Source organism: Sander vitreus, chromosome 3 (assembly GCF_031162955.1).
Source record: "Sander vitreus isolate 19-12246 chromosome 3, sanVit1, whole genome shotgun sequence".
In the NCBI taxonomy this organism is placed as follows: Eukaryota; Metazoa; Chordata; class Actinopteri; order Perciformes; family Percidae; genus Sander; species Sander vitreus.
This window is the reverse complement of record NC_135857.1, coordinates 5998691-6011620: the sequence shown is the minus strand read 5'-3', so window position 1 is coordinate 6011620 and position 12930 is coordinate 5998691. Positions and strand designations below refer to the sequence as shown.

Here is a 12930-nt window from a genome sequence, read left to right as displayed (position 1 = left end):
GTTCCCGGAGAAGAACAGCAGCACAACCTTAATGCATAATAGTTGTTATAGCTGATTTAAGAATTGAATTTAGGCTGCTATATTGAACAGCGAGTTCATTTCATTCAGGTGTGAGGATGGTGGATCAGAAAAGACATGGGGGGGGGGGGGGGGCAACAGGTAGATCTAACATTAGGTGGAAGTGTAGGGGGAGCCACTTGATACCAAGAGATTCATTTCTTAATAATATGGAAAAACTAATAAAATATATTGTTTGACAATATGTCTTAGTGCAGACAGAGATGGAAAGCCACTCACCACTCAAATCACATCAACTAGGGGTTGCTGATTTTTATCTTTTGGCCAATTGTCACAATTTAGGGCCAAGGGCGACCGGGCGACCGTTAACATCACTGATACTTTGAAAGAAACCTTTATTTAAAGCCCATACATGACGATGTCTGGCACACTTTGGTGGGGGGGCGCGCCAAAATTGTTGTGACCTTACTATCAACAGAAGACAATCAGCCTTTACTTCTCTCTTGCTCTTGGAAGATGGATACAACAGGCCTCACAGGAGCAATTATCTCCCAACATGTAAAGTGACTGAACACTCCCACAGGCAGAAGAACTCATAACACACTTCATTTTTGTGTTTTAATAATTGTTTTTTTGTTTTAACACTTCAAATCAGAGGGTGTTGTGTAAAATTCCCACTGTAACACACTGGGTGCTGGGTCACCCCCTTGTTAGACTGACAGGCTTCTAGTGAAACAACACACACACGCAGTTCATTCCCATCGGATTTTAATTGTTTTTGTGTTTCTGTACATTTGAGTCACCAGCTGTCACTGTACTCAATTAAACTTAACCCCTTTTCTCATTTTAATATTCCACTTTACATATTTGGAAGAACTTGACTCCATATATTTTATTTAATTGAACTGTTAGTTTGTTCTTCACTGTTCCAGTGTGGATATCATAGGGCCTTCGGAGCAGTCATTCCCTGCTCTCACCCCAGCCTGCTGGTACACTGGCTCCCTGCAGTGTCAATCAAGGAGATTACCATTACGTCATTGCGGTGCATTAGGCGATTGGTTGACACTCCTGCACACTCTCACTGCCGAGAAGCTAAGGTTGTGTTCACCATGTTGGATCAACTGCACATATTGCCTTATGATCAATACTTTTATCATGTCAGTGGCAACGGAGCGGCGTCGGTCCAAAGTGTAGAGCTTTAAGCAAGTGGCTCCCTCTTCTCCAGCGGACAGAAGGGCTCACCGACACGAACGGAAGGACTAACGTTAGGCCATTTGTGTAATTTGGGGGCACGAACACCGATTAGCTAGCCTTAAAATGTCAGGTTGAATAATAATGTCTTCTTTGTAGCCCATGGCAGCTGGATATTCTATCCATTAAAAAAATGAACTTGTTTTGTTATTTCGTCTTACTGGATGTGTGCTTATTTAGCCGCGAGACGACAGTGTGAAACAAGGCAGTCGATGGGGGAAATAAGTTGCCTGACAACCGTCTGCGAGGATTTCTCTAATTTTTTTGAGTCATGGTCGAAGCTTCGTCACTCTGTCGGTATGATGGGGATTTCTTTCCAGGGACGCGGCTTGTTGGATTGTAATATGTGAGTGGAGTGGATGACCGAGGTCTGGGCCTGCCTGCGTGCGCTGTTCTATTGTGGCCTGGGCTTGGCTACAGCTCCTGTGCACCGGATCAGCAGCGTTAATTACAGTTCGGAGATTATCCCTGTTTGGCTTGCGCACACATCAGAAGGAGAATTCAGTTTGGCGTAATAGATAGGCCTACGATTTCCAAGCTGTGTGGAGTCTCTGTGGTGGGAAGAGCAACGTCTCTGGACCAGAGCGTGTCCAGACTTGGACCCTTTTTAAAAGATGAATGCGCTGTTTTCCGTTATTAGCCCCAGGCAACAGTAGCCTAATGGTGTGCAAACAAGAACATTAGTTTAGAGGAAGTGGGTCAGATCCTTGTTGGCATTATGATATGAGGTAGGCCTACACCGGAATGGTTTATCTATATACACATTCGAAGTAGCAGGATATTTAACCCCACTCTGTTTATCATCACTTTTAGAAGCAGATTCTGACAGGAGGCATTTCAGCATCATTGAATGGCTATTTGCGGCACAACGGCTACAAATGTTACAAAAATGATGGCTGCTTACAACGGTGGCTCCTCAACAGTGGCTGCCCATCACCCGCATCATCACCACCAGCTCCAGCACCTTCCGCCTCCCCACATGCACCACCACCACCACCACGCGGGCCAGCATCACTTGCAGCACCCGGGCTCCGCAGCCGCCGTGCACACCTCCACGGCTGCTGCAGCGGCGGTGATGCTCAACCCCGGCCAACAGCAGCCATATTTCCCCTCTCCTGCCCCCGGACAAGCCCCCGGGCCGGCAGCTGCCGCGGCTCCTGCCCAGGTTCAAGCTGCCGCTGCTGTCAAAGCTCACCATCAGCAACAACACACGCACAACCTACAGCAGCAGCTGGATATAGAGCCTGACAGGCCCATCGGCTATGGAGCATTTGGGGTTGTCTGGTAAGTGCACTGCACAACCCTTTTTTTTTTTAACGGACCATACAAGTAGTCATTTTAGCCCATTGTAAGCCATGTGATCTAACGTTTTAGCTGAATGCCTTTTGCCTACCTTCCAGGCAGCTACTTGTTTCTATTAACTTCACTAGCCTATAATATAAAAAAACCTCTTGAAATCTGAGATAGTTCTTCGTTCTGAATGCTTTCTTTTTTGGTTAAATTAGCCGATAGCCTATATATATATGAACTGTCCAATCTCTGCAAGTTTATCTTCATATGGTAGTGACATTAATGGAAACTAATGACCACACATCTGTTCAAACACTTTCTATAACATACTACATCCTGCTGTTGACAGTGATCACCTGTAATGTATACATTGTGCAGTAAGTGGCCTAAAAGTAGTAGTATTTAAGTACTGGGACTGCATGCATTACCCAGTAGAACAGGTGAATTCCAGTTAGTGCAAGTGACATCACTTGAGTAATCTCAATTTTGCTTGAAGACTACATATTTAACAAAGTCTGTGTTAAAAACAGCGTGTCTAGGGCCAGATGTATAAACGATGCATACACACAAAATACATACATCATTTTTCATGCACAAACTGGTTTTAAAGCATAACTCTCACCAAAATGCAACCTAGGGTGTTTTTGTGAATGTACCCGAGTCAAACTTTCATTTAAAAGCATAATTAGGACAGAAACGCCACTTTTAAGATTTACCGTATTTTTGTTTTTCGGTCAAATTGCCTTTTCAATGGGAGTGCGAGGGGCACTTCTATGATAGCATCAAAATCACTATTTTTAAAACACTAAAAGCTCGACACAACATGAAACTTTGCGCTAAGTATCACCAGGTGCTCTACACATGAACTCGAGCATTGAACATTGTTTGTGTACACAGAGTTTACTAAAGAGAGGTAAAATAGCTATTTTGATGCTATCATAGAAGCGCCCCTAGCACTCCCATTCAAAAGGCCATTTGACCGAAAAACGAAAATACGGTAAATCTTAAAAGTGGCGTTTCCGTCCTAATTATGCTTTTAAATGAAAGCCTGACTTGGGTACATTCATAAAAAGACCCTAGGTTGCATGTTGGCAAGAGTTACGCTTTAATAAAGAAGTTGTTTCTCATGCATAGTTCAGACCAGGCTTACACATCAACTAAGGAGACAGATTACCTGACATCTAAATATAGTCCCATTATTCTTTCTTTATACATTTTCTTGAACTGAAAAATACAACCCTTTAAACTATTCTGTAGAGAATTCCACAGTTTGACAACAACCACTGAAGTATACATCTGCTTAAAAGTAATGGGTGCATACTGATGCTTAAAATGAATCCTTCTATGGTCCTTGTCCTCTGAACTAAAACAAACAACTTTTGTACATTTTCTCGTAATACTCTTTTTATTACTTTTTTTGCCTGGCCTGTACATAAGTAATAATGCCTGTAACTAGAGCTGGGCAATATATCAATATTATATTGATATCGTGATATGAGACTAGATATCGTCTTAGATTTTGGATATTGTAATATCGTAATATGGCATAAGTGGTGTCTTTTCCTGGTTTTAAAGGCTGCATTACAGTAAAGTGATGTCATTTTCTGAACTCACCAGACTGTAACTGTTCTATTATTTGCCTTTACCCACTTAGTCATTATATCCACATTACTGATGATTATTTATCAAAAATCTCATTGTGTAAATATTTTGTGAAAGCACCAATAGTCAACACTACAATATCGTTGTGGTATCGATATCGAGGGATTTGGTCAAAAATATCGTGATATTTGATTTTCTCCATACCGCCCAGCCCTACCTGTAACTCTATTTCTTCGTTTCAATAGTCTTGACTTACTCTTTTGGGGTGTTGAATCCACTTTATGAATAAGTCTTAGTGCTCATCAGGTAGGCATTCAAAATTATTGTTAATATTTTAATATTCTTTGCATTCAGATGTGTTCAATGAAAATCTTCTGTTTTTTTTTCTTCATGCCACTCTATTTTTCATGGCAGTTTTCTTCAGTCTTTTGTTTTCTTTAAGTTTTAAATTTCACTTTACAAAGTTCACCAGGGCCCTCATGTATAAATGAAAAGGTTGCGTACGCTGGTTGTCACGCACACAGTGTGATGTAAAGAACTTGCAGTGAGACTGTGCGGGCCGTCACGCAAACTCAGTAACAAAGTTACTGTCATTCATCTATGACGTCTATGGAAAAAAAATTATTGTATCTGCTGATAAGCCATAAAAGTTTGATCATTTATGTGGATATGTCCGTTTCAAAAAGCCAAAATACAAACGGGAAATGCTATTAACTGTTTAATTTGTAGGCTACTTAATAACTTCTGTTAAACATGAGGGTGTGAAATGAATAAAAAATCCACTTAAATACTTTTAGCCACCGTCTATAAGTGACTGAAATGGGCTGGGACCATTCATTGACGTAATCGACGTCATTGATTACAAAATACGTCGATTTGCATAAGGTGCGTGGATGTGTTGGAATAGAGGAAGATGGCAGCGCCCGTAAGCATGGATTTGTCTGAAGAAGCGGAAGCTAAAAAACATTGCCAATGGTCAGCGTGATTTATAGTCCTGTGGAGGCTCCACGCAGCGCTTTCGCCGTAGTGGCCTGAAGTTTATACTTGTGCGTCAGTCTCTTTAGGAGAATAGCAGGGCGTGCATGTGTGTATGCGTGGGGAGTGTGTGGTAGAGCGAGTGAGAGTGATGGGGATTAGCTTCGGAGCGAGGACCGACTCTAGCGTTATAGTGGGAGAAACGAAGTGTCTCCCCTGTTCTTTTTGACCACGGTGGGAAATCTGTAGCAGACAAAGATGACAAACAGCTCTATTTAATCATTCTCGACTACTGGGGTGATTTTGTAGGGGAGTGCATCTACATAGAACATAAAAATGAAAAAGGAACTTTTCTTATTGAGCCATTATTTGATGAACTTTAATGCTTTACAAACACCAAAGCAAGTAAGCGCTGTGTCTACTCTTCTGAAGTGATTTTGGAGAGGGAAATTAGGTAGAAATACACTGGTTGACCGACATCACACCATTGTATTCATATAATACTATCAGTCCAGGCTAAAGTGAATGATATTAATAATGCATGCATGTTGCTTCCTCTAAATTTCAGGTTGTGGTTGGCTGTGCATGCAGACCTGCATGTCACACACTAGCAACAAACTGTATCCAAGAGCACTTAAATCAGTGTAAATTACGTTATATCAGACAGACTGCTGTTATAGATGAGTGTTACGTTTCCAGCGTCACAGCTCCGAACCGTAACGTTGGTTGGCACAGACGCCTTGTTTCTTTAGGCTAACTATATTAGCTTTAGCCTGGCTTTCTGCAGTGAAAAATGGCCAGGAGATGTCATGATTACGTTGCATTAATCAGGTGATTTAGTTCGTCTTTGCAGCGTATATAAAACACTGACTACTGTAGCTTCACTACCCATGGAAAAGCATGTGCATCACTGTCAGCGGCAGCTCCCACTTACGGTACTTTTCTACACACGGGAGAGCCTCACTTCCCATATCAAACCCCGACGGACTAACATTACGTCACATACACACGCTGCCCACATGACCACCTGTCTTAAAGGGGAAGGCTTTGCCGGTAACCAAGGGGGTAAGAGTCTCCTCACAACCCGAACCTCCTATGGCGCCATTTTGACGCTAATAAGCACTCACCCACCGTTAGCATTCCATTGACTGCCATTCATTTTGAAGTCACTTTGACAGATAATAACTTTACATCTGAAGCGTTTAAAGACTTTATTTGTCCATTGTTTATTTCTAAAGAAACACGACTATGTATAAAAGGCTCCATTACCTTGTACCTCACGTTATGGCTCCATAGCAGACGTTTTTGTAAAAATAGGCTAACGATTGTGTCATAACCACGTGACTTACTGTCGCATAGTAGAGGAATTACCGTATAGTACAGGAGAAGCTCGCAGACAGTTTCGACTACATTAGCTGTTTAAGTTTAATTACTAATCTTAACTAACATTTTAGTTGGCAATAATTAGCCTGTGTCCATGTTATCTCCTTACATATACCTACGCTCTGTCTCTGCGAGATTGGGAATGATTGAGATTTCTCTCGGCACAGCTACCAGAAGACTTACAACTTTCAGACAGGTTGCTCACGTCACATTTACGTCGTCTCTCTCAGTTGGAGGCTTCGCAGTAATGCTCGGCGCTCACCGGAAAAGTGCTTCTAATGGCCTTCACTGGTCTCCGTCTAGAGCAACGGGATCTGTTGGTCCATTCTTATATACTGTCTATGCCGGTAACAATCATGTAAAAGGGGAATGGTGAAAGTTTACTTTTCTATCAAGCAGCAAAAAAGTTTTAAAGCCTATGTTGCAGGTTAACCACCATTGTTGATTAATGGGTACATAAAGCACTCAACATATGTATATCTTTGTTAAAAATGTCTCCAAATAGTGTTAAAGGCCAGTTTTTGTCATTTTTGGTATTGGTGGGTTTTTTAACGCAATTCGGTGATGACGTCACATTGGGGAGAAGTGCCTCAGGCTAATACTAGAACTATGGTGACTGACTGGGATAAGGAAGAGATGTTTTTACTGTCAGTGAATGGCACCAAGTGAAAGTGAAAGTTTTCTTTATATCTAGTGACAGTGATCATGGCGTTAGTTAAGTACTGGTAAACTTATCTAGAAATAGAAGGCATCATGCTAGCTATGGGCTAACTTGCCAGTTCCACCTGTGAAATCCCCCGACGTTGTAAATACATTTTTGATTAGATATCTCACGTTTTGATGGTAGCCTACTAGCTCTAGTAACAACATATTTGCCTAGTGTTTATTTATTACTTGGACGGGGATGCTGTTCGGCTTTTCACAAGTTTAGACCAGCTAGCAACTTCGGCAGTAGTTTCGGCGAGCTAACCACGACAGCTAACCCATCCACATGTGTCTCCATTTCAAACATCACTGCAGGTTGACTGCTTTTAGCAGCAGAGGTTGATTGTGGGCGACAATACTGTTGTGGTTAGCTCCCCGAAACTATTGCCGAAGTTGCTGGCTGGCTACGCCACGTTTGCTAATTCTGCTAGCATACGCACAGGCTAACTATAGCCAGTTGGCTTTGTGTGTAACGTAACAAAAAAAATGTTGTTGGGTAACAGTTTAAATGTTTATTACCAACAAGCAAGTATCGGAAATTTGTTAGAAAATAAACCCTGGAAGATGGGCTTTAAGGTAGGCCTGTCACGATAGTCAATAAATCAATTAATTGCACGATAAAAAAAAATTAGCTCGATAATTTTTTCGGCCGCGATAATTTCCATTTGCATGCTTGTTTGTTTTCTCTCTCTCTCTCTCTCTCTCTCTCTCTCTCTCTCTCTCTCTCTCTCTCTCTCTCTCTACACCAAAGAGACTGGAGGACCACTCTCGGTTCCTTAGCGTAACGAGGAGTGAACCCTCTTGTCAGTCGCATGGTCTTTGTGTGGACGGGACTCCAGGCGGAGAGACAGAAAACGCTAGTTGAGAGTTGGAGCAGGGTTGTCTATGGGGTTTCCCGCAGCACTTTGCAGTTAAGGCGCCGTCAAAAAAACAAACAAAGTATATGAGCGATATCCGCCGTACTACTCGGCATCCCGTTTTCTCCCTTTCATTCACACAGTTGACAACCTGCAGGTGGAAGCAGTGGAGACGGGCTCGGACATACACACCGCTGCGGACTTGTCTCGCAAGCGGTTTCAGGAAAGTGGCTGCATGTGTCCGACAATGCACAGAACATTAATGGGACAAGCCTACTGCTGTCTGCGGACAGTGCGGAAAGTGTCAGGTGTGTGTGTCCGCCCCCACGAAGCTCCGACCTGCAGAGGAGCAGAAGCTGCACCTTCGCCAAAATGAAGACTGAAAAACAGAACTATTTTGGTACAAACATTTACTCACCATGTGGCAGATAGCCATATAGATTTAATTTATTAATTATCTTATTTAAATGTAATATTTAGTGTTAAATGTAGTACAGAGTCTGTAGTCTATTGCACAAACACTCGAGGAATGCTGCAAACATTTGACAGGCAGTAGGCTATGAATTGCCTGGGAGAACATACGTGTCACAAACGGCAATTCCACAACTGTACAACAGCGTGAAAGACAACATACTAAAGAAGATCAAAGACATATTGTGGATATTTAAAATGTCTTCCAGTTCCAGTGTTAAATATTCTTTAGAAATAAGTGTATTGATCATTGAAAAGGTGTACTTGCATTATTATGCCATTATCATTATATTAGATGAAAATGGTCTCGGACGACAATATTATCGTTTATCACAATTTCTGGGACAATTTATCATCCAGCAAAATTTGTCATCGTGACAGGCCTACTTTAAAGCGCCCATATTATGCTTATTTTCAGGTTCATAATTGTATTTTAAGCTTGTACCAGAATAGGTTTACATGGTTTAATAAAAAAAAACACCATATTTTTGTTGTACTGCACAGCTCTCTCACTGCTGCAGATCCTCTTTTCACCTGGTCTCTGTTTTAGCTACAGAGTGAGACCTCTTTTCTTGTTCTGTACTATCTTTGATTGCACTCGCACATGCGCAGTAGCTCAGATGTAGATCATGTCAGCTAGCTAGCTCCATAGACAGTAAAAGAGGCTGTTTCTCCAACTTCAGTCAGTTACAAGGCAGGATTAGCTGGGAGACTTCTAAATGAGGGCGCACATGTAAGTAGTTCTTTTGTAGATTATGGTGAACTTGTGTGTGTTGTAGCAGTGCTTTGCTATTGAGAACGAGGTAGCATGCTAGCGTTAGCATGCTAACGCTACGAGCTAACGGTTGCAGTTAGCCAGCTCGTTTCTCCGTATCTCAGTCAAAACAGCATGGATGGATTTTTTTCAAAGTTTGTATGCGTGTGGAAGCACCAGAGACGCACAGAAAGTGTTTTTTTCATAATATGGGCACTTTAAGGTCAACATCACAACGTCCTGCGATGTGACTATCGTGCATGCGCACATGTAGATGATGAAACAAAATATTGTGCAGCCCTAGGCTGGAGCCCTGCGTTTCAGTTATTTTCCTTGCTCCACACTAATGCAAAATACATTTGCCAGTGATTATCTTAACTGCATATTACTAAATTCATGTCATAGCCATTTTAAGTTGTATGTCAAGTATTTAAGTAAAAATACTGATACTCCAAAGTTCAGTTAAAACCTCTTTAGAATAATATGCAAATGAATCGTTAGATTGACTTGGCATATAAGTTTCAACCAGTTCTTTTAATGATACTTATGTTATTTAGAACATTGTTAATTTTTCTCAATTCTGCACACAATTCTAGGGGTGTCCCTGACTAAGAATTTACATAACAGTCTTGCATATTGTCGACTGATCGGCCCCCGTTGGCGCATTAGAAATGTTTAGGCGGAGAGTGGTACTGCAGCACGAGAGACAGCAAGAGGCTTTAAAAAACAACCCACAAATGATGATAAATTCAGATGTTCTGTGAGTTGATGAGGTATAAGTTGCTAACATCAGGAAGACACCCAGTAACTGTAGAAAACACTGTTGTGTCAAAGGTGTTTGTAAAGATCAGTTTGACTGCTTTGTAGTGTTATGTTGTATTGAACTTTTTCATATGGGGCGCCATCTGGTGAGGACTCGCTCTGTTGAACTGTGCATGTTACGGTAGTTACCTGCTTAAAACTAAAGCTACAAAGTTGTTTAAAAATTGTCAAATCTGATGAAGAATGGAAGAAAAAAAACACAGGCCATCTGGGACATTATTCACAATAACCTCACATACGATGCATACAAGTCAAATGCACTGTCACACATACACAGACCACTGAAATGCTTGTATTTCACTTTCAATAGCGTCTATGAGAGCCTATCAGTAGTGTGTGTGAGAGCGTTTCATTAGTGTATATGAAAGCATTTTATTAGTGTGTATGATTGCATTTCATTAGTGTGTATGAAAGTATCAGTATTGTGTATGAAAGCATTTCAGTATTTGTGTGTCAGGGGGATTTCACTTGAACAGGAAGACTTTCCCTTGAACAGGAAGGCGTTTCATTGTAACCGTAAGGTGGCTGGAAAAAAGGGAACATGCCCTGAGAATCGAACCTTAGTCTCATCCACTTTAAGGACAAGGGTGTTACCCACGGAGTCTTCAAAAAAAACAAAATATATATATATATATATATATATTAAATCACTACACGCGGTTCACAATACACGGTTAGTTAGCGTAGTTACACACAGTGAAATTACGTGTCCTGTTTTTATTTCATGCATACTATCTGCTGGAGTGTGTGAAGCTATGAGCTATTTAAATTTTATATTTAGTGTAAAATATATATAATCAGTATGTACTACCCTGTTACCTGTTGACCTGGAACTCCCAGACAGCAAGCATGTTTACGGTAATTATGTCTGTTTCTCTCTGCTGTCGTTTTTCACAAAGAACCGGTATGGTGCTAAAACGGTGTCATTATCAAGTATTTGCAACTTGTAAAACACAATTCACAAATGAATACAGAGTGATTTGTATTCATAAATCTGTGTTGTATCTGTGCCTCTAATTTGTGACTTGTGAAACACAATGCACAAATAAATGCAGAGTGATTTGTATCTGCAAATGCATATCTGTCCGTGCATCTAATTCGTAACTTGTATTTCATTATTTGTAAATGAACTTAGTATTTTTGGATATATGGATATGTGGATATATTTGTAAATCTCCTTCTATATGTGTGGGTACTTTTGAGACTGTTTTTCCGCACCTTTGTCACAAAACAATTTGTGTCTCAAGTGATGATCCCAGCACTCCAGTAGATGGCAGTAATGTAACACTTATGGATGCCAACCGCTGTTAAACTACATGAAGAAGCCTTGTCAAATGATAAGTCCATTTTTATTTTGATATCTTGAGGTGAGAGAGACTCCTTTGAAAATTGCTTAACTTTGGAACCTTATTTTATATATCCCTGTTATGGACAAGCATGACATGGTTGGTATCAATGGATTCCTTAGATCGTCTAGTTTCATATGACACCAAATATATTCACTAGCTCGCTAGCATCGCTGTTCAAGCTGTACAAGAAGGTACGTTGGCACACCCCCAAAATGTAGCAAACTCACTGCCGCTAAAACAACATAAAGCAAATTGTAAATGCACTGCAACAATGATGATGAAAACAAATGTAATTTATTTGACGACAAAGTCCTAATCATATCAACTTACCCGGAGGAACGTCAAGTAGTTTCTGCCAACCGTTTCTGAAACATTTGACAAAACTTCTTCATGTAGTTTAACAGTGGTTGGCATCTATAAGTGTTGCATTACCGCCATCTACTGGAGAGTGCTGGGATTGTAACTTGAGACATAAATTGTAATGTGACAACGTCGTGGAAAAACGGTCTCAAAAGTATTTTATAATTTAGTTTAGGATTAATTAACAGGCTTGAGTCAAATATGGCTGCAACTCCCCCCTCCTTGACCTGAGCCTCTGGGAATTTGAGAATTATTATGACTGGGAGGAGTGGCTTCATTTAGACTAACATATTCTTCATGGCCCAGCCAGGTTTCGGTAAGACAGAATAAATCAATTTGATTATCTGATATCAAATCGTTTACCAATATTGCTTTAGAAGACAGAGATCTAATATTTAATAGTATCTAATTTTCCTATTCTGTTCTATCATTGCAGTGGTTGTTTTAATTCCAATTAGGTTAAGTATAGCTCCTCTTTTGTTTACCTTTTGATTTAACCGATCTGAGTCAGGGGACACACACTGTGGTTATTAGACTACGAGTGGGCGATTGCTCCAACGGAAGCACAGAGGAGCGCATTGCACTGCAACTCTGATTAATAATATCAAACTTGATAGAAGCCGCAGATTTTTTGATATGAGAGCGGCTCCGTCCCAAGTGGAATGAATGCCGTCTCTCTCAATCAGACCAGGCTTTCCCCAGAACGCCCTCCAGTTATTCACATAGCCCACATCATTAGCTGGGCACCATTCCGACAACCAGCGGTTGAAGGATGACATGCGGCTGTACATTTCATCACTGATCAGGTTTGGCAGGGGTCCAGAGAAAACCACTGAGTCCGACATTGTCTTTGCATATGTACAAAGTGACTTAACATTCATTTTAGTGATCTCCGATTTACGTAATAGGGTATCATTACCACCTAGGTGACTGCTAACAGAAGCTACAGTATGTTGGCCCACCCCTGCTACAGGGCGCTGGCTAGCTACGGAAGCATACGATTTTGATTCCATGGTGCGGAGCCGTGCCTCTAACTCACTAAGCCTTGCCTCCAGAGCAACGAATAAACTACATTTATTACATGTATCATTAT

At 41.0% G+C, this 12930-nt stretch overlaps 1 protein-coding gene across 6 annotated transcripts in view; it reads left to right on the top strand.

The window, feature by feature from the left end:
- Positions 1 to 1072: 1072 nt before the first annotated feature.
- Positions 1073 to 12930, top strand: part of nlk2 (nemo-like kinase, type 2) — an 81251-nt gene continuing 69393 nt past the window's right edge. For all 6 annotated transcript variants that reach the window (XM_078245810.1, XM_078245809.1, XM_078245811.1 and 3 more), the window contains exons 1-2: positions 1073 to 1997; positions 2083 to 2553. In XM_078245810.1, the coding sequence (XP_078101936.1) occupies positions 2120 to 2553 (434 nt within the window). In that variant the 5' untranslated portion in view covers positions 1073 to 1997; positions 2083 to 2119. The remainder of the gene's footprint in view (positions 1998 to 2082; positions 2554 to 12930) is intronic.